Source organism: Gracilinanus agilis, chromosome 3 (genome assembly GCF_016433145.1).
Source record: "Gracilinanus agilis isolate LMUSP501 chromosome 3, AgileGrace, whole genome shotgun sequence".
Taxonomy (NCBI): Eukaryota; Metazoa; Chordata; class Mammalia; order Didelphimorphia; family Didelphidae; genus Gracilinanus; species Gracilinanus agilis.
In genome coordinates, this window is record NC_058132.1 from 638,018,372 (window position 1) to 638,045,849 (window position 27,478).

Below are 27,478 nucleotides of genomic sequence, written 5' to 3' on the forward strand. Positions count from 1 at the left end.
GGATGGGGATGGAAGGCACCTTCAGGCTGAGGCTCTGAAGAATTAGACACAAAAGGGGAGGGAATGGGTCTCTGCTGTGCCATTTTAGCACAGAGAGATCTGTGCATGGAGGCAATATTGGAGAAGGGACAGGGAAGGGGGGAAAGATGGCTTAAGAATTCAGTTTGGGTGCCTGGGAGAGGTCAGGCTGGATAATCAGAGCATTCTTTGTTTAATTTGTACTTTCCACAGAACTTTTATGTACGATATCATTTTATCCAGAGATACAGGATGTTCCTAATCAAATCTGACAAGGTTTTCAGGGTATTGGAGAGGTCTGGAGGATGTATATGCATGTGGTCCATACTTGTTTCCTGATGACCTTGGGTCAGCCCTAGACCTAATTTCAATGTATTTAAAGATAAAGTCTTGGGGATTCCGTGTCAGAATAGTGTAGAGAGGGGAGGCAGCTGCCAGTGATAGATGACCACTCAACTGGCTTGATGGTACCAAATGGAGCAGATGCTGACCAGAAAAGATTGAGGCCTCCCAGCTTAGTGCAGAATTCTGACTTCTTCCCCAACCCCTAGAAAATCATGGCAATGGAAAAAGCCACATCTTGCCAGAAGAAATGGGCTTTTCGAAATTTATATTACTGAAATGAACTGCTGGTGGCCTCAGATGGATAGGAACTATAACAATTTATAGCCCTTCCCCATCACCAGAAGCTGAGCTAAGGATAGATTCCTACTCTTTTCCCCTCTTTTCTTAGGTATTGGACACTGGGGTAGATTCAGAAAATAGGAATTTTGTTGTAATTACCAGCTTGCATATTAACAATCAGGAAATACTTTATGGAAAGAAAAAAATAACCAGCAAAACTAAACAAGATGCTCTGAAACATACTTAATTTTACCTAGTACACTTGTCAGATTGCCAGATGGACACAGATTTGGGAAATACACCTGATATTCAAAATGTCTTGTTCAACCCAATTTTCTTCAAACCAACAAGGGTAGTATTAATGCAGACTGTTACTAAAATGTGAATTGGTTTCTCTATGCTTAGAACTAGATATTAACAGTAATATTTAGTCTGAAATCTCTTTAGTTTATTGGTGAGATAATGATCCTATACAACTGGTAATTGAGGAAGAGCCAGGTTAAGGTTAGCTAGTTTTGATATCAAATTTCGTATCTTTTCGAACAAGCGGCTTCTGTTTTTAAAAAAAGTGAAAGCTATTACATGCCTAAATTCCTTCATCATTATGTTATAAAAATGACTTGTGTACATTCTCAAACTTATTTACATTTGATTCTTGGATCTCACAGGAATCCTTCAACTGCTTTCTACCAAGCGTTCCATTTGAACAAGTTACAGGAATCAAAGACCCTCTGGGATAGGTATGAATGCTTAAGTATGGAATGCATACATGCAAAATTGTATGCATGAACTGCTTTGCACTCTGCTAGTTTCTCGTCATTACACATGGTCTTAATTATGTATTTTATTTGAACTGGGAGAGGAGCTTTAATTACTCACGTGGTGATTAGAATGGCATAGAGGGCATCAGAACAAAATTAAATTACCTAAATAAAATTTGATTTTTTTAATGGTCAAATTATATAAAATATAAACCCTATTTATGCTCAGGAGTTTTCTCTTCCACTGCATTAAATTGAATTTGCAAATTAATCTATTGATTCATCATGTCTTGAAAATTGACATGGGAAATTGAAACATTTTAATGCTATTTCTTAAAAGGTATCATTCACCAAATATCAATAGTTCATTTAAAAGTTTGTTTCTCTTTTGTATCAGTTTATTGCACTTAAGTCTTATCAAAGGTGGTTTAATGCAAAACATTTCAAATTGAGAAATTTGAGATGGAACAAGACAAGGGTATCAAAGTAGTCAGAGCTATTTATGGCGAGAAACTCTTAACATTATCCAATATGATTGCTGAAAATCACTAGAAATGCATTACTAATTTGTAAACTGCAGCCAACCGCTTTCTCACAGGAATGTGATAGGTTTTGGTTTTTCTTTTCTTTTTTTTAATGTGGAATGAAGTCATGAATTTCTTCTATGGCAAAAGGTGCTTATCTTTTTATCTGTGCTTTAACACACTTAAGGGGGGTTATGCGATGTTTGTTGCTGAATATTGATTAGCTTTCCATCTTTCTTGTATTAAATTACAAGAGGTTGAGAGCAAATGCACCTTTCCAAAAACTTGCACAAAGCTTTCATGAATTCTTTAAGGTGTGCCTGGCAACAAGCACATTTGTGTGAATTCTGGCATAATTTGGATTCAGCATCATCTCTTTTCATCAGAGAAGCCCCTAGATAAGTGTGTGTGCCCATCCCATTAAGACATGTTATATGCTGGTCTCAATTATTTGGCTTGATTTGCTTGTGTTTTTGTGTTTCTCGTGTTTTGCTTTTTAGAAGAGCTATCTTGTGTTGTTTTTTTAAGTCTTGTTCATATGTGAAACAAATTAAAATACATAGTTTTAGGACTGGAAAGAACATTATTTTATAGTTGACCTATTCTAACTTCTAATGATATGAAATCCTTTGTTTAAGTGATTGAGTCTTGTAGCATGTATCTGTGAAATATAAAAGTAAGTACTCAAGAAGGAGCCCTCCATTTAAATGATATTACGAGATTTTTGGCCAACCTTTTTAATTTTTAAGCTCTAGATTTAATAAAATATTAAATGTGGACTAGATTTTGGGAGAGGAATTCTGTTTTATTGATAATCTTTAAAGGTCTTATTTTTAAATTTTCATTAAATAGACTCTTTAGAAGGAGAAATTTAATGCTTCAAATAATAGATGTAACAGTAATAAATCCTGGGTTCCAGTCACAACTCCATTAATTATTAGCCATGTTTCATTTTTTCAAATGAATTTTGGGCCTACTAATAAGACTTCATTTCTTTATGATTAGATAAGATGATAGTATAGGCTGTATTCCTTGTTCTGCCTGCCATTTCTTGGTTCTTATTTGATGTCATTTTTCTTTGTTCCTCCACAGTTCTGACTTTTCATCTTGTCATATCCAAATTTTTATTCCATTTAACAAACATAAAGTGCCTACCTGTGTGCTAGCCTAGATAGGGAAGATGTAAAGTTTAGATAAAAGAATCAATCCTTGCTCTGGTGGAGTTTACATGCTTCATTAAAGAGCATGTGTGTGTGTGTGTATGTATACTTATTTATTTAAAATCCTTACCTTCCATTTTAGAATCAATGCTGTGTATTGGTTCTAAGGCAGAAGAGAGCCATAAGGGCTAGGCAATAGGGGTTAAGTGTCTTGCCGAGGGTCACCTAGCTAGAAAGTGTCTGAGGCCAGATTTGAACCTAGGACCTCCCATCTCTAGACATGTCTCTCAATCTACTGAGCTACCCAACTGCCCCCACGAATATTTTTAAACAACTCAAGTTACTTTTTAATTACATTTTCAATATTTGAGCTCTTTGAACTTTTAAAATGTTCTGTGGTACTAGGAAGAAGTGTTCTATTAGATAAATACAAAATTACCATATTTCTTTGATTATTCCTCCCATATAATGATCTGGAATAAATTTGATAAAGGAATGTATTTTCTTACCAGATTCTCTTTTGTCAGATTTTCACATTAACACTGAAACCAGGACTATGATTTTGTAAAATGACTTTTCACTCATTGTTATATGTATAGTCAAACCTGCTCAAATTCTGTGCATAGGACTTTGCTCTATTGGCATTTCACCTCCTTTAATAACCCAAATACAAGTTACCATACACACCCTACCTGCTTAACATTTTCTGGTGGCTTCCTATGTTCTTTTTTTATTAAAAGCCTACCTAGAATGCCCAGGTTGAGAAGCTAGTAGTCTGTACCTGTTAATTCTTTCCTCTCTCTTTTTCTACTGCTCTTCCAGCAGCTTTCCAGAGTTTCACTCTATCCATTTTCCAGTTTTCTAAGAAAGTGACCTTTAAGCCTATTGTACCTTTATACCTTTTTGTTTCTACAGAGCCTCCCGTTTTCATCTGTCAAGCCTATTCTTTCCCCTTAATTCAAATATTTTGAAAATCCCTTCACCTTAAGACAAGGTGAGGTTGTTACCACTATTATAGTTAAATATAACTAAGGTTTTTCACATTTCTCAAAGTTTTTTTTTTCTTTTTTTAAACACTCTTCCATCTTAATATCTAAATTCTTAGCAAAGGCTTGTGACTTGCCCAGGGTTACACAGCTAGGTTGTGTCTGAGGCTAGATTTGAACTTGGGTCCTCCCAACTCCAAGCTGGGTTCTATTCCTAGTTGCCCTTCAAATAATTCTTATTGATAAAAGCTCTAAAAAACTAGATTTCTTTTTATATTACAATGATTCTTCATTAAGAAGTATTACCTCTATTCATGAAAGCTGTTACAGTAGGGTTACCTCCTCTCTAAGAGATTAGCACCTTTGAAAAAGTCAAATTTCAACAATGATACTTTAGCCTATTGATTTTCATAACAATATTTTAATGTATTTTATTTCCTATGTCTGCCCTTTAAGTCATTTACAGAATTTTCAGAATGCAATCTTAGCCTAGCCTTAAAATCCTAACATGATCACAAGGAAGCAAACTACTATTTGGGAACCTTCGGTGGATAAAACTCAATGTCAGCTTGTATTGTGAATGAGAAGAAACTTGGTCTATTTTAAACCACCAGATGGGGAGCTAGAATTAAAAGTCAAAAAGATTGAGTTAAGCTTTGATAATATTTCAGGTACATTGTTTAGCCTCATTACCAAAGAGTTGTTAATGCTCCCCTGAGAAATTGTTCATCAGCGAAATTCAGAAATAACATGTAGCGGGTTGCTAGGTTCACCATTCCCTGGAGTGGCATGAGAATAGCACAGATATTTGTAGAGAAACAGATAAGGAAGAGTAGAAAACTTGGAACACCTGAGCCTGCACACTCTTGCTGACAGATCACAACCTCACCATAGTGAGTTGCTGTGTCTGAAAATTCTTTACTTTTTAAAAATTAACTTGTGAGAACTGGCATAGGCTACTTTTATATCAAATTGAAGCATCAGAACAAGACTTGGATGTGTTGCACATTTTGGACTCTCTTAAAATGAATTTTGTAAAATTCAATTAATAGTATATCCCTCATAGTGTAAATGGTGGCTTTTGTTTTGCTTATGTGTATTTATTATACTACATGTAATTACATAAAATGTATTCAAGATAAATTGAAACATGTTACTTAATTATTCTCTCAATATTAGCTATGAAATAATCTTCTGGCTATTCACCATATGTTAGAATACTTGATTCTTTTAAATCAAGCAGGGGTAAGCAATTTGTGTCATGAGTGCCAGCTGCTTGAACTAGCCAATGGCATTCACTAGCATATTAAACTCTGGTGTAGCAATCAAGGGGTAGGTCATCTTTTGGGCATATGCATGTGCATCATGGATTCCAAATGAACAAATGCTATTTGAAAGGAATCTTACCTTTAATGGAAGAATAAAATATTAAGGTGGTTCTGATTAAAAAATAAGAACCAGATCTTAGATAATAAAGTGCTAATTGTCTAATTCTTCAAAATATTTAAATAATCAACTAGACCAGTGATGAGCAAACTACGGCTTGCTGGCCAGATGCAGCCCCCTGAAATGTTCTATCTGGCTGTGGAACATTATTCCTAATCTGACAAATGCAACGAGTAGGACATGATACAATGAAACTTCAAAAGAGTTGCCTTAGAAACAGACTGACAGAGGAGCATTTCCTTTCCTTTGGCCCCCTCTTTAAAAAGTTTGCCCATCACTGAACTAGATTATAAAGTGTCTTGAGGCAAAAGAACTTTTGCTTACAATATTCTCTTTTACCCAAAGTGCTCAGTACATTGCCCACAGTAGGCACTTAACCACCAATTATTTTTGCAATCATTGATATTAAGGGAAAGGGATAATAATGATCCACATTAAGCCACATACTAGTGGCACACACCAAGCTAGTCATATAGGATTATCAACTTATAGAGAATTTTCTCAGCACAGTTATTCTTTTTCTAAAGACACCACTATTGGTGGTAGTTTGGGTGGTGTGAACACCAATTTCTTAGGACCTAGAGATAAATGAAACTCAGCTGGAGAGGATACTGTTGTTTGGCTTGAATTGCAAACTGTTGTTTAAAATTATTGGCGTTTTTAATAGCTAAAATTGCATTTAATCAGCATCTTTAAAGGTAATTGTACTGCGAAAATTTCCTGTTGAAGGTTAATGTTCTGATCTAATTGGTGATCCATAACTCTGCATATGCATTGAACACAGTATATGTAGCCAAGTGCTTCTCCAATTACTTTAGTTTCCTTACAACTATTTTCACTTTAAAAAGTAATTTTCAAAGATACCATGAAGGCATTAATTTCCTTCAGGAACTCTTACACAAATGCTTCAGAGGCTGAAAATATATAGTGAATTCAAGGGATAAGAAAGTTGTACTGACCTGGACATTTGACTCTGCATTGGCTTACGGGTTTGTGCATGAGAAGATAACAATCACCTGCTACGATAGGGACTCATTAATCCTGGGCATCATGAACTAACGGAAGAGGACTGGCTCTCACTACAGGAAAAGATACTCAGTTTGAAAGATGTGATTTGATGGTTCAGAAGTCTTCCTCTTTTCTGAAGGATAGTGCTCAAATGAGTACAGACATGAAGGCGATAAAAGACTTGTTTAGAAAGGTGATAAGAGTCCCTCCATCTGAGAGGGCTGGACCCCCAAAAGTACCCTAGACTACTTAGTGTGCTCCTCAGTACAAAAAGCCTAGATCAAGTCAGTGTGGAGTACTTTGTTCAGGAAATGGTTTGCTATTGTCTGTATGGTATCCTCTGAAAAATAGTAGTTTCTTGTGTGCATTATCTCAAAGTTGCTTTCTAGCTCTAACCGGCTGTTGGGGCCTGATGTTTGAGAGGGAAATCCTCTTTTAAAAGAAGTCTTTAAAACAGTATATTTTTAGGTCAGTGCAATGCATACTAAGCAAAGCATGTGAGGAAAATACTAAGCTTAAAAAAGAACAATTCCTGGCCTCATGGAGCTTTCATTCTTACTGGTGATAATAGTGAACTTATGCATCAGTGTATTGGAGAGGTCTGAGGTGAAGGTTGTATGCTTAGAGGGGAGAAAGCAACAAAGAAACACACACACACACACACACACACACACACACGAATAGATAGGCTTTGAGCTAGATTTTTAAAGGAAGAGTAGAAATTCAAGGTGCTGCTAGGTGGCACAGTGAAGCATCCCAGGCCTGAAGTCAGGGAGACCTCTTAAGTTCAGATTCCACCTCAGAAACAGCTATGTGGGGGCAGGCCATTTGAACCTCTGTTTGCCTCAGTTTCCTCATCTATGAAATGAGCTGGAAAAGGAAATGGAAAAGCACTCCATTATCTTTGCCAAGAAGACTCCAAATGGGGCCACCAAGTCAGACACAACTGAAAACAACTGAACAAGAAATTCAACAGCTAGGCAGGAGCGCCTAGTGAACAACTCCAAACAAGGAAAGGAAATGGCAGGGTATTTGAAAGAAAGAAAAGTTTTCCTTAAGCCATGTAAGGATCCTAGATTTAGATTTGGAAGGATCCTTAAACTCATTTAGTTCAACACATTTTGGTTCACAGATGAGGAAATGAGGTGCAGAGAAGTGGGGACATTTGTGAAACTAATAGTATGTGTGAGGCGCCGGAAAGTAGGTGAAGGACGACCTGGGTTGCCAGCAAAGAAATTTAATTCCAGTGGTAGCCACTGAAGATATTCATAAAGATTAGTCTCACCCAAAGGGTTTTTTTAGACCTGATATTTGGGGGAAGTAGTTTTAAAAAAGGTCTTTTGGATTTTTTTTTTTTTAATCTAAAAGGCTGGGTCACCATTGTAATCTTTTATTTAAAGAAATTCTCTGCCTGTTACTTTACCCACCACTATTTAAAACAGATTAGAAAGAAAAGTTACTGAGAACTGGTGACCCAGAATAAAAACTTCTCTTTTAGAACAGTCGATTTTTTGTTTATTTGTTTTCTTTGTGGGGATTTTTTCCCCCTAACTATATCCACTTTACTAATATCCCACATCTCAATCCTATGACTGTTTGGTCATTTAGAGGTTGGCATTCAATAGGAGAACATGGGGCTACAATTTATAATCAGCGAGTCAGATTGTCATCCAAAAATCTTTTTTTTTTTAATGTATATTAAGCTCTTATTTTTAGCAATAGTTGATTTTTTTTTTTAATTCAGTTTTTTCAGTTCTGGATTTTCTTCCTTCTCCTCCCCCCCACTATTGAGAGAAGGCCAGAAAAACAAAACCCATTACCAGTAAACATAGTCAATGAAAACAGATTCCTACTTTACCTTCTGTCAAATACCAAAACAGCCCAAAAAGAAAAAAATATATATGTTTCAGTCTGCTCTGAGTCTGTAAGTTTTCTATCTGGAGAAGGGTAGCATGTCTCATCATGTTATCCTTTGGAGAATTTGGTCATTGTATTCATCAGAGTTGCTAAGTCTTTCAGAATTAGTCTGTAAAATACTGCTATTATTGTTATACATTTTCTTCCTGATTTTGCACTTTTCATTCTGTATCATCAGTTCATGCAATTCTTCCCAGGTGTCTCTGAAACCATCGCATTCCAGCACAAAATAGTGTTCCATCACAATCATAAACCATTCCCTATTGGATGAGAATCCCCTCACTTTGTAATTCTTTGCCACCACAATAAGAGTTTCTATCAATAGTTTTGCACACGTGGGGTCTTTCCTCTTTGATCTCTTGGGTGTGTAGACCCAGTATTGATATTGCTGGATCAAAGGGTATGTATAATTTAGTAGCTTTGGGGCACAGACCTAAATTGATTTCTGTAATGACTGAATCAATTCACACCTCTACCAAAAAGCACTATTAAAGTTATATCTATTCATGAGAAAGCAAAAAGAGTCTGAAACACCAATCTTCTCTCTCTGTTTGGTTGTTTTAAAACCTGGCATTCGTGTTAAATAATTGAATTTCTAAAAGTAGTAATTCAAGACTAGAAAGATTTGGTATAGAGTAAACATCCTGGGAAGGAAAAAGCAGTCTTGGAAGGGACCCTGGTTCTTCTGATCAGACAAAGGGCCTCACCTCCTTCCAGTTCTCAGTAAACAGCACTTCTGAGCCTTAGGCTGATGATCATTTGACGGAGGTGAGTGGATAAAGTAGAACTTCATGGGATCTATTTTTTAAAAACCCATTTTACAATAAATGACAAAGCCCTGTCAGCTCACCTTCACTATTGCAAGGACCTCTCAGCACCTCATGTAGCCTCACCTCAGCTCAGTGTGACTTTCAAAATGCTGCCATCCCCACTTTACTGTCTGTTTACCCAGCCCCATTCCACAGGCTTTCCTTGTTCACTCCCTTGGGCAGCTCCATACTATCAGCCAACCCCCCCGGATGGCACCAGGAGAACAGTTTGTTGTGGAGTCCGTGATAGTCAGGAGGTGTCTGTATTTCTGTGTGCTTTGTACAGCGATGACCACCTGCGTGGGATGGAAAGGATTTATGGATGGCTTTTAGTAGATTTGCTGCTAATAACACTTAGCTCTAAAAAGTCATTCTGTTTCTTTTAGGATCCCAAGAGGAACTGTAGGAGGCTGCTCTTAAGCCCAGAAGTTTCAGATATGGCCACGCCACCCTGAAATTAGCTTTTTATTATCCTTGTTTCATAGTCTGCATAGTTGAGGTAGTGAGGTGATACCGTGGCTAGATCTCTGGGCCCAAATCAGGAAGACCTGACTTCCTTTCTATCCCCCAGACACTTGGCTATGTGACCCTGAGCAGATCATTTAACCTGTGTTTGCCTCCACTGTAAAATGGTGATGATAACGTCTCCAGGCTGTGGTTGTATTGAGGTGAGACATTATAAATTCCTACCTGGGTCCCCTCCCCTGCCATGGCCAGACAGACAGTTCCCTCTTGGAGGGTGTCTCCAGGCATCTCTAAAAGAGAACCTGCCCTTGGGAGGAGTGGACTCACCTGGGGATTCCATACCAGTGAAACGGCAGCTCCAGGGATTTAGGGAATTGGAATAACGAAGTACTCTACCTGCCTGTTTAATAAATTGGGGTGCTCTGGGCACTTGTTGAGTTTGCTGGTGAGCCTAATTTTCCCAGCATTCTTCCTCAGAGTTGTTAAAAGGTCTGGACTGACTAGAAGCAAATATAGTCTTAAATCAGAGATTTGACCAAAGCTATGAACCAGAAAGTGAGTACAAAGTGCACTCCCACCTGGGCCCCAGTCTCAATTGGGGGGGAATATGTATTTTTAAACCAACCTTGGGACTTAACTGAACCTTATATTCAAATTTTGAAATATTTAGTAGTGGGAGGGTGTTGACAAAAATCATGATGAACCTTAAAAAACAAAGCAAATTTAAAAAAATACCTAATGAACCAGTTCTGATTTTCTGGATATTTGTCCAGTCCTTGGAATCCTGCAAATGAAGTTATGGTTCATTTTATGATCAACACAAGATCTCAATGGACTAATGCAGGGGTCCGCAACCTTTTTGGCTGTGAGAGCCGTACAGTGCTCACAGTGCGCTCCTGTAACAGCGCCTGAAAAAAATGGACTTTATGGCTCCTGCAGAAAGAGCCCTACGTTGCCGACCCCTGGACTAATGGCTTAGCTTTAAAATACCTGTTGGCTAAACTTAAGCCATTTTAATTGCTTGATGCAAGTAAACTTAAATCGGTGATTGTGGAATTTAAATAGAGCCAAGAAACAGCAATTTATATCACACCAGTTTAGTTTCCAACTGTTAAAAGTTTTTAAATCTTAAAAAAAGATCTTTTGTAATTAATTGGCTATTAAATTACTTAGGAAGGCCATTGCCTCGAGATTAAGTTTTTCTTTTATTTTTTTGGCACAGGCAGAAATTCCATAGTAGGTTTAAGGATCAGCGGATTAAAGAGTACGAGTGTAAATTCTTCAGAGAATAATGGGTGATTTTGTCATGTCCACAAATAGTAGCAGGCTTTATCAGTGTCCCTGGTGGCCACAGGCTGATTTTTCTTCCATTTTTAGTATCTAGTATAACATCAGGGATTCAAATCATCTAGAGGATGAAAAATACCCAGCACCCACCAGCTAAGTATTGCCCTTTACACTAACCCTTTTCTATTCAGTAATATAGTCCAAAAACATTGATATGTGTTTCTATAATTATGACTTTTTAAAAAAATAAGTCTTATTGATTGTCACAAGTATTATGTTAGATTGTTAGCTAAGCAAAACTTCCCATTAACTTTTTGTGAACGTTTTTATAAAAGCTACTATCAATAAAGTTCAAAAAACTTTTTTTTTGACTAATTGTCCTCTAGCAGATATTAATTATAATTATGTGGTAAGCATTTACTCTACCCTACCACCCAGGCACCCTAAAGATAGTCTTCAATCTTGTTGGGTTTTCTTGTGCACATCTATGTGTGTATGCATATTCTATATGTGTTTGAACTGGAAAAATGTCTTTATGTTAATTAAAACCTGGTGTTAAATTTTTCCAGTGACCTGGATGAAAAATCATTATCAAAAGCTTGTTTGGGAATTTGGGAGTTCTTTCCTACTTTTGTTTATATTATTAGGGACTATTCCAATTTTAAAATTTTTATTGAAATAGTGCTTCAGTTAAGTCATTTTTCATCACTTAATTATGAAGAAGTTAAACTGCTATCTAGAGTTAAGCTTAGCCCCTCTTTAGTGTGAAACCTTGGTTAATAGGGAAGCAACATACACAAACATATAACAGGGAAAAAGCTATCTTTACTCTCCCTTATGCTACCTGGCATTCTACTAGACTTTGAGGAGAGGAGAAGCCTTTTTAAAAAAAAAAAAAAAAGATACACCAGTGAAATCATAGCTTGAAATCTAAAACAAATACCAGAACCAAATAGATCTATTTTCTTTGACTCATCATTAAGCTTTCTTTAAAAAAAAAATAGCTATGGTATACACAAGTAAACAGAATGGATTGTGACATTGTTCATATAGTATTTTATTTTGCCTATCTTTATGATCAGTATGAATTGGTAGGCAAATAAAAATAATTTCCAGAGTATATTCTGATAATGACCTTGTAAAACTGAAATATCCTGGTATTTGTGTTATATTGACTAAATCAGAAAGCTAATATTCTTACTGAAAATTTTTCTAAAATAATAGGGTTGAACTAAAAGAGTTCTTTAGTTAATTTTCAGTTAACTCTCAAATGCTCCATTTTCAAGCATTTAAAAGTTTCACTCTGAACTTTCAAAGAAATGATAAAAAATGTTTTAAATTATTGGTTCAGAAGACAAAATCAAAAGAATCTTAACTATGATACCAATTAGAAACTAATTTCAAAGTATACATTGGGAAAAGATTTCCCAACAACTTTATGTACCTATAACTTTAAAATTTTAAATCAATCTCGACAAATGGAAGGCCTTTTGGATTGGTAGAATAGAATTTTTATCTCCCCCACACACCCACCCCCAATACACCGAATCACTGAATTTGCTTTACAAGACTGTTCTGTTTACCTTCTAAAGGCTTCCCTAAGTAATTATATCAAAACAGTGTTTTTCTTTGTCAAGAGGCCTTTTAGCAAAGGATCAGCCAGTCTGCCCTTTTTAGATGAGCAGTTCATCAAAGCCCTGCTGATGAGCAAATTACTGACATTAAACATACTTCAGGATGTATGAGTTCACCTTTGTGAATATGGTTGGGGTTCGTGCCTCATAGAGCTTATTACCACATAGGAGTAGAACCTTAAAATAAGCTTTTTACTTTGGGTTTGTAGCTAACAGACTTTCAACTAGTCTCTTTCCAAGCACATGAGAGAATGTTGGTACCACAACACTGAATGTAACTTAGAAAAATTATATCCATGTCAGGTTATGGATTTTTGCCTTCACCAGGTGACCACATCACTTGACTTTGCTTTGTTAGAGGGCAGAGTTAGTTGTATGCTTGTATAAATTTATTTATTCATTGAACTCAGATGTGTTATGAGATTGCATAGAGAAAAGCCATTTTTAGGTGGTAAAATAGACCCCTTGATACTGTTCTGAGAGATTTCTATTTATATAAGTAGTTCTGAGGGCACATGTAATAGAAGAATCCAATTACATGTTAAAATCTACATATTATACTCCTTAATCACTTCAAATGTTTGAAATCTCTGAGATGACTTACAAGTCTCTTTTTTAAATAATCAGAGTGATTATTGCTTTATGCCCAAGTTCAGTCATTCTTTTGCCTTTTAAAAGTGCTTTCCCTTCCCCATGTCAGTACACTCTGTGGTCTATTACTAGAATTGAATTTTAATATCGCTGACATGATCTTTTTCAACCTAGATTTTAAAATCTTCAAATTTTAATGGATTTTCTGTATCCATGGATTATTTGCAACCAAAATTGAATGTGACTTGATGAGAAACTAATGGATCTTTCAAGGATTGTGGAAAAAATGTCCTGTTGAAGATGTTTCTATAAAATAACTTTTAAAAAACTAAGAAGTTTCACCTAAATTAATCCACCCCATTTAAAGTATCTCTAAAACACCTTTCTTAGTAATAACACTACCTTATACTCAATGTAAATGTGTACCTATAGCTACAAGATTTTAAATTATGTATATGATATGAATTAAAACAGTTTTTTTTTACACATTCCTTATATAAAGACCCCTCCACTAAAGGCCTCTTGTAATCATCATAGCATGGAGATGACTACAATCTTCAATGCTGTTGGAGGGAGTGCAAGCTCCGGCAGGTCCTACCGAGAGAAGGGCATGAGGTAGAAGTCCTTGAGCAGACTGGCCTGAGCAGAGATGGAACAACCTCGTTAATTTTATTCAGGCTCGTCCCTAGAAGGTTGGCCAATAGGGAATAGATGTCGTGTTCTAGTCATCAGGTGGTGCCTCAACAAGACTGTTTAAAATGAGGAAGCCTTGTGAGCCTTAGAGGAATGCCCCAACACTAGTGAAATCACAGCTTAAGACAGGAAACACGAATACTAGCACCAGATCTCTTCTCTTTGTCTCACCATTACGCTTTCTTTTTTAAAAAGCTAGCTATGGTGTGCCCACGTAAATTGAATGGACTATGACATATTGTTCACGTAGCACTCATTTTGCCCAACTTAATGATCAGTGTGAATTGAAGTACAAGTCATTTTGTCTGGGCTGTAGTCCAGTTCACCCATTATATTACTCATATGCCTTTTGTACTGGACTCTAAAGCTGGCTATGGCCAATTAACAGCATTGCATCTAATAAATAATATCAGAATTATGAACCTAGAACTTTTGGAACAGTTTGCTTTTTCTACTTGCATATCTACTAACTAGTGTTCTAGGTCCATGTTGAAATTCTGAATTGTTTCCAGGTCAAATATGAAATTATTTTACATTAAAAAATAAGTTTTAAAATGTCAGTTGTGTAACCGTGTTAAAAACATAAAACCGTTGCTATAAAATATTTTAAAGCTATTTGATTAAAACATTTATTTACTTAAACTCTTTGCTAGAATTTTTTTTAGAGTTCAGCATCGGAGGAGGAATGTGACATAATAATGATCGAAAGCCGAAAGTTTAAAAGTTGTGATGCCCTCACATGGTTGGAGGGTTATTCTAGCTTCTAAGGACTGAATGTTGTCCACAAGAGTGTCTCATCAGGTCATAAAATTGGTAAGACATAATGGATTAGATTTTATGTATTATACCTGATGTTATTGTATTGAGATGACTTTTTATGAACAAACTGAACCTACGGTATAACTAATAATATAGTATTAGATTTAAATTAATATAAACTTTTGGAAAATAATTTAAGTATTTGGGGCATGTGATCCTTTGTTTTATGGAATGGAGACAGTATTTTTGTTTGAAGGGCTTTTATGCTAAGGTAATTCTGTATTGGCAGCTGGTTTTTAAAATGTCACCATCATTCACTTAGATAGAGATTTGCTCTCCATAGTACAGCCTTAAAAAAAAAAGTGAAAATATCCTCTGACAATTGACTTGATCTTAGGAAGCCTATCTAGAAAAATATTTTTAAAAACAAAGAAAACTTAAAAAGCACTTTGTATATAACCCCATTTTCTTCATTAGGTCTCTTTAAGTTCATTTATTACTGTGTGATCTCAGATTTTTTTTTTTTTAATGGATAGGTATTTCTAGTAAGAAATGAAGAAAAAGCCCAGTGGATTTTCTTAAGTGAAGAACCCCTGAAGTGCTTCATATATCTTGGTTTATAGGAAACAATAGTCATCAGTAGGAAACAATGGAGTTTGTATAACTTGTTCTTATACTAGTTAATGAAATCTTTTACATAGTGTTCCTGAAATAAATATGGAATGTGGATGTTAGAGACATCAAATACAGATTTCATTGATATTTTTAAGATAATTTTTCTAAAATACTGAATGTGAAATTAAGAATATTTTTATTACCTGTAGCAAATTTTCCATATGAGAATGACTAACTTCTGTTTTGCAGTAAAATTTCTTTCACCTTTGTGTATTCTGGGAATATTCCATCTTCACCTTGATTATCCTCCTCTTTCTACTCCCCAAGTCTGCCAGAGTATTTAAAAATCAAACTGTCATATAACCAGATCAGTTTGGAAATGCTAGTTTTGTCTAATCTCATTTTTGAAAGTGAAGAAAGCGATCACCTGACTAGTAACAGATGAGGAACCAAGAGCAGTCTCTGATTCCTAGCGCTAGGGTCTTTTCTTAAATCATGCTCTTTATCATAAGTAGCCAAAGTCTTTTAAAAATGAAATGAAACCTCAAGGTGCACCAGTTTTTCTTTAGGAAAAAAATGTTAAAAGGACATGACAATTTTCAGTAAATAATCATTTAGTACCAATTAAACTAATATAGCAATTATTTTTAGCTGAGGAAGCCGACTTTCCTGCCTTTAGAATAACCCATATTTTCTTATAATACTCTATTTCCTAAAGCTAATTTTAATGGGCTTCTTTAACAAGTTGTAATGCAGTGCTTACTAGAGGTGCCCTCAGACACTTCTTATAACTAAAAAGAGTATGTAGTTTCACTTTTGTAAACCATTTTTCTCTTTAATATTTTTGGGTTTACTTTTACTTTTCATATTTTCCTTACTGTTTGAAAAATGAATTACAACTTCTGTTACCTACAAAATATTCAAACATTTTTTCAGTTAGAACCTTAAAATTAGAGCCTTTTCCTTTACATGATGTGGTTTTAATAGGGATAAGTCAAAGTTTAACGAACTTATTTCTGCCATCATTCATATACCTGGTTATATATGCAGGGTGATCCTTTATAGTTATAAATGTAAATAGGCATGCTTCTACTTTTTTCCAGTTTGAAATTTTATCTTTAAAAAAATTTAATATAGACTTTAAGCTTCTCTGTGCTTTGACTACACAGATATATATCAATCATGTGATTATGGAACTTATATCTATCTACAAGATAGTTTGTCTAAAAAAAATCAAGCCTCTGGCAATAGGTTGTTTTGAGGAAAATTGCTTTGTGAAATACTATTTAATTGTAAGCTACAATGTTGAATGGAAGAAATATTTCAGTGTTTTAAAATTCTGAAAGTTTCACAAAATGTTTCTTTTTACTTGTATAACTACTGTGGGATTTAGTCCTTATGAAAGGGAGGCATTTATAATACTAGCTAGAAAGTAGAGAAAAGACAGCTAATAAATAATTGTGAAGCCTACAACTTGTTGCAGGAAAGATCTGTTGAATAGAAGAAAGGGTCATCCCCTCTCACTAGATGGAGTCAAATATTTCCCCACTTTTGCTCAATACTTTTTAAAAGCTGCACAGGATCTTTTTAACATGATGCCCTTTTTAACATTTTATTATTGAATGACTTGATTTTGGGTGGCTGCTATGCACAAGGTATTTTAAAACAAATTTCTTCCTACATAGGAGCATAAGTGTACACTAAAATGAATAGTTTCTTTAGTAGAGTATTAGCATGTGTTGTGTGATGTCATTGAACTATATAACACTAATATAAGAAAATTTGAAATAGATTCCTCTTTTCATGAAATAAGGAAAATGGTATCACATGAAATAAAAATTCAGCTGAAATTTAAAACTCTAATATTGAACGTTAAGTCAATGTTAAATAGTTCAAAATAGAACCTGCTCAGAATTCCTATTTTACTAAGCACTATTTGATCTTTTCCATGGAGAGTTTAGTTTTCACTACTCAGATCATCTTTTAATTCTATAAAGCCACTATATATATAATTATATATATATATATAAAATGCCATCAAGGACCCAAAAATATCATCTTGTCTTTTTTAAACCACATTTCTTTGTACAGTATGATAATAAGTAGGACTGTGGGCATAGAGCTAGAGAAGAGATTGATTAGAAGTTATCTGTTTCAGCTCATTTAATAGAGAATTTGAAACCTAGAGAATTTAAGCACCTTTTTTACCCATCAATTTTGGCGGAATAGAAGATACAGGAGAAAACAAGATTGATTATAGCTAAAATAGAATGTGTTCCTAATTGCTGAGGGTAGTTCAAAGCTTTTCCAAAGGATCCCATCTCAGATCAGAGTTTTGCAAAGCACTATCCTCCCAACACTCCTACAGAGTAGTGCCATTGTACACATTTCACAACTGAGAAAACTGAGGCCCACAAAAGGCACATGCTAATAAGCATTTCCTGAGCTTTAGTTCAAGTTCAGTGGTCTGTAAGTGCTACGCTATGAGGAGAGAGTACAGCTCTTAATAGAAGGGCATTCCTGCATCATCTAAATTAAACCTCTAAAAATAAAAGTCATCATTTAAACCAAGACTTATTCTTTAAATTTAAACCAAACATAATTTATACCTGAATTGTCATTCTCTATACCTATATTATACAGCATTCTCCCGAAAATGATAACTAGCATTTATATGGCACTTTAAAGTTTGCAATGTTCTTTACAAATATCTTGTTTAATCCTCACAACAATCCTAGGAGATGGGGGCTACAATTGCCTCCATTTTACAGAGAAATCCCAGGCAGACCACACGCCACAACTGGGGTGGGAGTATCTTGAGGTCCAGGATTCTGTTTCGCCACTAGCTGCCTAGCTAGAGTTGTCGTCAGAATGCACTTGCTTTTTTCTATATATGAAACTGCTGAGAGAGGGACAAGAATAGAACAGGAAAGCCTGTTTCCCCCTTTAACAACTATGATGCTGTGGAATTATTGATGTCTTATGCTTTCCTTTCTTGTTCATTCAAAGTCCTAATTAAAGTTTTTGTGAAATGCCCAAAGATGATGATGTCCAATTCTGCTTTTGGTAACTGGTGTTTGGTGAGCTTTCCTTCACTGAACTTTTCTTAAAGGAGGCATGTTTAAAACTGGAAATTCAAGGTCCAACTTGCAGCGCACCAGACAAGGTCCTTTTCATGTTCAGTCACTATTTTCTGTTTTATTTTATTGGCATGTTTTATAACTATTTATATTCTCACAAGAAAATGTGTTAGTCTTAATATTAATCCTACCTCATTAGAAAATTGGGGTACAAAGGAATCAAGCTATTTTATGACTTAGCTATATTAATAGAGAAGAAAATAAAAAGAATTTAATTTTTTTTAAGCCCTTACCTTCCACCTTAGAATCAATACTATGTATTGGCTCCAAGGCAGAAGAGTGGTAAGGGTAGACAATGGGGATGAAGTGACTTGCCCAGGGTCACCCAGCTAGCAAGTGTCTGAGGCCAGATTTGAATCTAGGACCTCCCATCTTTGGGCCTGCCTCTCAATCCATTGAGTCACCCAGCTTCCCCTAGAATTTAGCTCTTTAAAATTAGTCATAAGTAGTTAGAAATTTATTACGTATAAGCTTTTCCACGACATCGTTTCAGTTGTTTTTGTCATCTTCATTTTTATATATCTACAATGTTCAGGTATTACTTAAAAGTCATTTCATTGTGAACCAGAAAACAAGGAAAGAATCCCCCATTGCTTAGGATAGGGCAAAGATATCATGTTCTTTGTTCCTAGCACGAAGTTGAGTGAGATGCGAACAAAAGGGCGGCTTAAACAACTTGCTGGACTTAGAGAGGACTCTGCATCTGTTGTCCCACTTTGATCCTGATTCCCCATCATGAGATAACTGCAAAAATATTCTCTGAAAACAAGTAGAAGTGATTTTAGATTCACCACCATGTTTTTAATCACTTCATTAGTCTTATCCATTAGAATGGCTAACCGAGAATTGGGATCATTGCTATTCCCCAAAAGTGTCACTGAGTTTATACCAAGAGAATTAAGAGACCCAAGTTAAGGTGCTATTTATCCCTATAAATATCATAACTTGTTTATTGTGTGAATTCATGATCTTGTATGGCATATCAGCAGTTCAGAACACTTGATGAAATAGTCTCTAGCTTTCTCCAATCCCAGCTGGGGCTCGTAGAGGGGGAGCCTCAGGAGCCATTCGAGGCCCTCCAATTCCAGAGATGGTGCTTCTCAAAGTTCTGGGGTTGACACTGTACTTTAGAGCATTTTCTACACCTAATCTTTAATCCCCATTTTACAGCTGAGGAAATAGATTAAGTGACTTGTGTATGGCCCACAGAGGTGGAATTTAAGTTGGCTTTTTGCCAACCCTAAACCCATCCCACTACCTCCATCCCCAGTTCCCTTTGAGATAGCATCATCCCAGGAGCAGGATGAGGCCCATTCCTAAGCCAGCCTTTGCCAATGAATTTTAAGGAGCCAGATCAGAGGGAGACTTGAGAATGAGCTAGAATAATTCATCTGTTCCAGGCCCCAGGGATAGACCACAGGTAAAGAACTTCACTTGAACTTATAAAATTACTCCCCTCAACTCCTACTCCCAACCTTAAAAAAAAAAAATCTAAACACCTGGGAAATGATGATGGTTATAACATTAGCCAGTGTTATGAGGGAAAAAAGGGCTGCTACATGGCACAGCAGATCGAGTGCCTGTTGTCGGGAAGACTCATCTTCTGAGTTAAAGCCCAGCCTCAGACACTCAGAGCTGGGTGACCGTGAGCAAGTCACTGAACCCTGTTGGCCTCAGTTTCTTCCTCTGGAGGAGATGGCAAACCCCTGCAGACACAATAAGAAAATCAAGATATGGATGGGTGAGAAAGGATTCAAGACCACCAGTTCAGGCAGTGACCCCTGAGAGAGGCAAGTGAGACCCTGTGGTGGCAGCTCAGCAGCAGGGCTGCAGAAAGGCCATGGAAGGGCCATCTAGTCCTCAGCATCTTCCAAGCCTCCCCCCAAGCGAGGAACCACGGGATTCTGGGGATGGCTCAGGCCTCACAGTCATTCAGTGACTTCTGGAAAAGCAGCCCAGGGCCCACCCAAGAGCACCCGACAAGGGCCAGAGAAGGTCTGGGTTAAAGAAGGGGGGCAGAAGAAGCTGTTCCATAGGCCTTCTGATGAACAGGAGCAAAACAAGGAAGGGCTGAGGAATGACTTGCCAAAATGGCTTTGAGAAGAATGGGGAGGGGGTGACAAGGTAGCACACACAGGTCCTGAAATCAGGAGGGCCTGGCTTCAAAGCTGGCCTCAGCCCGCCCCGCATAGCTCTGTGACCCTGGGCGAGTCACTTAAACCCCAAGGCCTCGGGCAAACCAGACATCCAACATTTTTAAAAGTGTCCCTGTTCACTGATGACTTCTTTTTGCTCTGCCATCAGGAGTTTTAGTATCTGTAGTGACCAAAGCAGTGAGTTAACAGGAATTGACACCCCAGACAAGTAGGAAGGATTCAGGTCCTGTGGCCCTGATATGGACTACATCCTCGGGCAGCCTGAGATGGTCCTCACATCACTGTCAATGCTGTTGGCAAAGTCAGAAAAAAAGAATTGGCGCCTCAAGATTCCAGACGGGCAGACGCCCCACTTTCAAAAAAAGGGACAGATGAGTGTTTCCAGTTCCTGGGGAAGTTCCAGAATCCCTAATGGAGATGATGGGTGAAATCCGAAGAGGCACGTGGTGATTCCAGAGATCCAGGCTGGCTTCCTGCAACACCACACATAGAATTTACCCAACAAAGTTGTTGATAAAATTTAAACTACTTGTATCAATTGGGAGACAGAAAGACATGGATTAGATGATAATAAATTAGATGGTTTCAGAATAATTCAGTTTGTGAGAAGGATACTTCCTAGGGAGTTGCCCAGGGAACTGATCATGGTTTTCCTCTCCTATTTAACATTTTATTACCAAACCTGCAGATTTTCTGGAAGGAATAACTGCTTGCACTGGACCACAGCAAGGATCTTGACTGACTCAAGTATTGAGCTAAATCCAATACATTGAAGTTCCATTTGGGAGAGGAATGTAAGTCTTAAACTTGAGTACCAACAACTTCCCAAGACTGAACTTAGAATTTTGTCTGAAAATGATCTGGATTACAAGCTTAATATAAATCAACAGTGTGAGGTTTGTCAGCCAAAAAAAAAAAAATACGGGGGATCTTGGCCTAGAGGTGAGAAAAAATAGCCCTTGCTCTCATCTGAGGAGTTGTGTTTCGGTATAAGGAAGAAGATCCTTGACATGGAGACTGAGAGAACGAGCAGAGGAAGGGGGACACCTTGACCTTCAGCTTGTTGTGAAGGAGAAGAGGAGGAACTGACACCTTTTCTCTTTGGCCTCCAAAGCCAGACCCAGGATCAACAGGTGGCTGTGCAAAGAGGCAAAATGGGGGCCCCTGGGGAGGGACAGACAACTGGTCGCCTATACGGAGGTGCAACAACGTCCTTCAGAGATGTTTAGTTCCACCTCCTTGGGGGCCTTCACTAGAGAGACCCCCTTGCACAGATAGTCACTGTGGCTTCTTCCGTTTCTCATTTTCTCTGATTCTTTCAAACATCTTGGAGAAACATTATGCAAGTCTTAGTAAAATGCTTACTCACTATGATTTTTAATTAACTTGACTCACTTTGAGATTTTTATTAGGAGCTTTTATAGTTGTAAATTTTTAATCATTTACTTTGTTCTGCTGGGCAAAATCTCATTCTCTCATTAGTTTCTACTATAGAATCAGATGATGTTTTAGTTTTGTTGTTTTTTTTTTTTTGTATTCTTTAACGTGTTTCATCTATTTTCTAGAGGCTTTTTTTTTTAAATGTAAAGCTTTGGTTGGATAAGATTAATTTCTACCTAGACCTTTGGGAGAGAATTTCCTCAAGAATATTTAAATGCTATTGATCTCAGCTACACAATTTGTTAAACTTCTTTTCTTGAAAGCCTTTCTTTTCTTTAATCTCTACCCAGGCCTTTTCCTTCCTGAAGTAATTGGAACTTATTCTGTTAGGTATTTTTAAAATCTCCTTTTGTTGCTTTTTTTTTTTAACCCTTCCCTTCCATTTTAGAATCAATACTATGTATTGGTTCCAAGGCAGAAGAGTGATAAGGGCTAGACAATGGAAGGTAAAATGACTTGTCCAGGGACACAAAGCTAGGAAGTATCTGAAGCCAAATTTGAACCCACTTTCTCCTATCTCTATAGGCCTGTTTCTCAATCCACTGAGCCACCTCCCGCCCCCCCCAGAAATCTTTCCAAACACCATAATACATGCATATCCTTTTGCTTTAAGAATTCCACAAGCTTATCCTCTTACCTTCAAAAAAAAAAAGCTGCACTCCCAAGTGTTCTAAAAATTACTACAATGATTAGATCATATTTACTTAATTTGTCAAGATTGTCAAATTGTCAAATTATTAATATCACAAACAGTTCCAGTAATTATGGAGGTCTGGCATCAAAAATTATAAGCCACCTTTATTCTGTACCCAATTAGAGGTAAATTTATAAGTTGAGAGGTAAATTTTATGATAAAAGGATTTTTGCAAAGTTTTAGAAACATCTAGTTCACAGTGGTTTATGGTTCTCTTACCCTAGTCCCCGGTGCCACAATTTAAAATCTTACTATTGATTTAGGAAATGTGCTCCCTTTTGCAGTTAAATAATAATGCCACTCAAATAATTAAAATTGCTAAATGTCTTGAAACAGTAAATGCAATATTCCTTAATTGCTTTGACAGACTTATTTCTCTGACATGTAATTAATATATTTAAGATATTTTGTTAATCTCTTTAGAAATCAATTGTGCCACTGTTTTAATGGAAGCAATTACAACACAAAACTGGTTAATGCCTTGCTGTTACCAAAAGTCACATTCCCAAATCACTATAGATGCTGACAATTACTCTTAGTAAATGTAAAGATGGTAGATAACTTAATCATAGTTGAAATGCTTATGGCAAGTCAGGGTTTCCAGAGCATTTCTTGCATATGGAGTCACAGCATCCCAGTGGGATGGAGGGGGCAAGTATTTTCCTCCTTCCTCAGATGAGGAAATGGAAACAAAGACTTTGGCTTGATTAAGATTTCATACAGTTAAGAGTTGGAATTTGAGCCCAGGTTTCCTAAGCCATTGTTCTTTGTCAGTACTATAGCCCTTTGCAACCTCTATCCCAAGGGGTTTTTTAGGGAAAACCATTAGGAATTTCTCCCTTTCTGATTTGGGTAAAATTAATCCAGCCATTTATAAAGAAGCCACCTGGTGTTCATCTGTATTGGCATCCCTTCAAATCAAGGTTTGGGAATCATGAACCTCAAAAATGTTCTTCTAGACATGGCTCCCCGAGTTAGAGCTGTTTTAGGGGTGCTATGAGTACTCTCAGCATCCCCCACTGGGGAGAGGAGCTCCGGTGTCCTGCCTGGGATTCCAACTTGCCTTGGACAGATCTCTATTTGGGAGATAATGGAAAGGGCCCCGCACACCCTAGAGCGCCACAGACATGTTGGGAGTCGGGGCTCTAGATGGGCCCCCGATGAGTGGCTAGCATTGTTGCCGTGGGGTTCTTCTTGCCCCTCTCGGCCTGACCCCAGACCCTACTTCTGTCTGATTGCTCATCACCCCGATGCTCTTCCTTTGGTGATTCTGGGGGCAAAGGTTGGGGAGACGCTCATGTGTCAGGTGGAGGCTACTGAAGCCGATGCAAGGGGGGGGGGGCTAGATCTCGTTGCTGCCAATAGCTTACAGCAAGCACTCAACTGCCTCGTGTATGCCTTCACTAGAGTGGATTTTTTATTTTTCAGTTAATCACCTTTTATTATGCTGTAAGCAGTTAGCATTCAAAGCCACTAAACATTTAATATGGAATGTTTGCTATATCAGGCCTTTTTTTTTTTTTTTTTTTTTTAAACCCTTACCTTCTGTCTTAAGAGTCAATAAATACTGTGTTGACTCCAAGGCAGAAGAGTGGTAAAGGCTAGGCAATGGGGGTCAAGTGACTTGCCCAGAGTCACACAGCTGGGAAGTGTCTGAGGTCAGAATTGAACCCAGGACCTCCCATCTCTAGGCCTGACTCTCAATCCACTGAGCCCCAGCTGCCTCCTCAGGCCTTCTTAACAGACAGCTCACTTTTGTCCAGATTGACTTTTGAAAAATTCATAGCTGATTCGTCACCGCCTCCACAAACAGGCTCAAAAAGTAAACTAAAAAAGTTTTTAAGGGGATATTTGGAAGCAAATTTTGAGAATATAACTAATATTCAGGATCAGAATCCTAACAGATATTCTGTGGCCCTTAGAGCTAGAAATCTCTCACCCAAACTTCTTCTGGTTGCTAATCTGAGCCAAAAGAGTGGCCAGACTGAATGAGAAGATACATCTCAGGATAGAGGAAAGACCTGGAAGCCAGGCTCCAGAAAGGAAGATGAGGAAGCTAGCCACAGAAGATCATAGAATTGGGGACCTGTCTATTAGGTTGTTCCCCCAAACGAAAGCAGTCTATGCCAGCTGTACATTAGTGGGGGATTGCATTTAAATGTAATCAGACTGAACTCAGACTGTATTTCTAGTGCTGGAGTAAAAACTCCAACATTAAAAATAAAATCTCTCCCTCCTACCTCTTTCTCACACGCTGCTTAAATGTTTCAGTCTGACTCAGAGGAAGGAAATATCTTCATCCTGTCAAACTTCATTCTATGTTAGATTACCAACATTCTCAAAAAACAACCGACAAGTTGTATGCCTAAACTGATTCATCTGCTATCACAAGCTCTTTGATTTCCTTGTATTCTGTAACCAGCAGCAGATTTTATTAATCACACAGTAGAAAAGATTGTAATTGAGAGCATCATTTCAGGGTTTTTACAGTAGAATGTTGGCATTGTATATATTTCACAATTAAATATCATAGTTCTTTAAATTTCCCAAAACTGTACTTAATTTCTGGTAATAGGAACATTTTTTTTGTTCTTATGGATACTAAGTTTGGATGTCAAATTTCCTTCTTTGTTTCCCTCATGTAGAATGTGGTCACAAAAAAATTTTGACTGCCATATACAGTAATCTCAAAATAATCTTCCTTTGGGAAGTGTGAGCTAGCCATGTTGATAGTGGAGCAGGCAGTGGGCAGATCCCTCTTTTGAGGGGGAGTTAGCGAGCCCAGGAAAATATTTGTCTTGTGCTTTACTGGATTAGTGTGAGCAAGAAGATTCCAATTTTTACTTTTCCCCCTATATCCTGTTGGCCTTCCATTGATGCTGGTTAAAGATCAGATTTAACTACAAAAACCTCAAAACAGATAATAGAGATAAATCAGTTTCGTTCCCTCATTTTAGGAATGAGGAAACAGAAGCCTGGGTCAAGAAAGGGACTGGTCCTGGCCCACAGGTACTAAGGGCAGGCTGGCTCCTAGTGACATCATTCCAATTAATTACTTGGAATTACTTGGAGAAAGCTTGTAAAAGGCCTGTGCTTTGAATATGACTGACTAGTCCTGGAAAGAGAGTCAGTCAGACTTGTTGATCTCACAATTCTTTAAAACTCATTTACCTGGGAGAATTAGATTCAACATAAAGAGGACCTTTTTTCCTTAATCTTTTCCTGACTTATTCTCCCCCCCCACACACACACACACACACACTTCTTTTCACTTGTTTATTTTAAGTGAAAACAGTATAATGAATTCCATTTGGTTAGTCTTTTTTAGGAGTTCCCCAATTTAAAATCATAGCTAGGACTATAGAAGAAATTTTAGAGCTCTTTTTTATTAGTCATATACAGAGGAAAATGAGGCTCAAAGGTTTGTCAGAGAACCTCAGCCAAAAATGAAGATTAGCCAGGTTTTAGTTTCCAACAATAAAATGTTTTATGACAAGACCTGTAGTTTGCTAATAATAAGTGAATGCATTTAATCTTTTCTCTTGCCACCTTATCTTAATTATCATTGTCTACACTGATCATTTTCTTTGTGATTCTGATTATAATTTTTTTTTTTAAATTTTTAAACCCTTACCTTCCGTCTTGGAGTCAATACTGTGTACCAAGGCAGAAGAGAGGTAAGGGTAGGCAATGGGGGTCAAGTGACTTGCCCAGGGTCACACAGCTGGGAAGTGTCTGAGGCCAGATTTGAACCCAGTTCCTCCTGTCTCTAGGTCTAGCTCTCAATCCACTGAGCTACCCAGCTGCTCCCTCTGATTATAATTTTGATTCTACTTTGCTTTCTGAGCCTGTGTGGGGATAATTATTAGACTGATGAAGTAGAGTGGGCTCAAGCTCAAATAGAAACTGCCGGCAGCATATCAGCCTAGAAAACCACAACCTCACATTATCTGGGTGTTCAGTAACTCTTTGGCCAGGCCCTTAAGACTCACTGAGTCTCAGCCTTTGTCTCTAAAAAGGAAAGGATTGTTTGTCAAGCCTACCTCACAGGGCTGTTGTGAGGCTCAGATGAAAATCATGTCTGTCGGTACTTTGCAAATGCTGGAGGATCTCCAAGACTCCTCTTGCCATGCAGAGCTTTACTGCGGTTTTAGAAGAGTCAAAGCTAACAGAAATGGGGATCGCTGTACAAATGCTGGCCTTGTCTTGTGCCGTGGTTATTATTGGTGACGCTGAAAAGCAAGAGTTGTGGCATTCATCATTTGGAGGACAGCAAGGAACAGTTTTACAGTCAGCTATTCTGTCTCTTTGCACAGGATGAAAATGACTACCTAAATGATTAGAAAAGGAAATTATTATTTAATATCACTGACAACAGGACACAATTTAAATGGACATAACATTTTTTGCGCTTATTTTATAAGATGATATGAAACATGTCTCTATAGAGATATATTTTGCAGGCAATAAAGGACTATATGTAATACAGTTTTTTAAAATGGAGTTACTGGATTTATTTTATTAATTTATTAGTTTTAACATACTTTCCTGGCCACACATTATTTATGTGAAAGATACCCAGGAAGATTTTGTGTCGTTTGACTGACTGTTGCAATCCAGGACATCAACTTAATTAACTTCTTCCTAGTTAAGACAGCAGTATTGCTGGAACACTATTGCTCTGTAGTGTTTGTAGTCCTGTAGGCCTACTATTAGCCAAGAAATTTGGGGTTGTTCGGTGGGGGGAGGCC

At 37.2% G+C, this 27,478-nt stretch overlaps 1 protein-coding gene across 2 annotated transcripts in view; it reads left to right on the top strand.

Annotated features, from left to right (window-relative positions):
* Positions 1-27,478, top strand: part of TSC22D2 (TSC22 domain family member 2) — a 45,934-nt gene that overhangs the window by 12,853 nt on the left and 5,603 nt on the right. The window contains exon 2 of one of the 2 annotated variants that reach the window (XM_044670851.1): positions 1,311-1,382. The exons of the other annotated variant lie outside the window; for it this stretch is intronic. Within the exon in view, the coding sequence (XP_044526786.1) occupies positions 1,311-1,382 (72 nt within the window). The remainder of the gene's footprint in view (positions 1-1,310; positions 1,383-27,478) is intronic. 2 annotated transcript variants of the gene reach the window in all.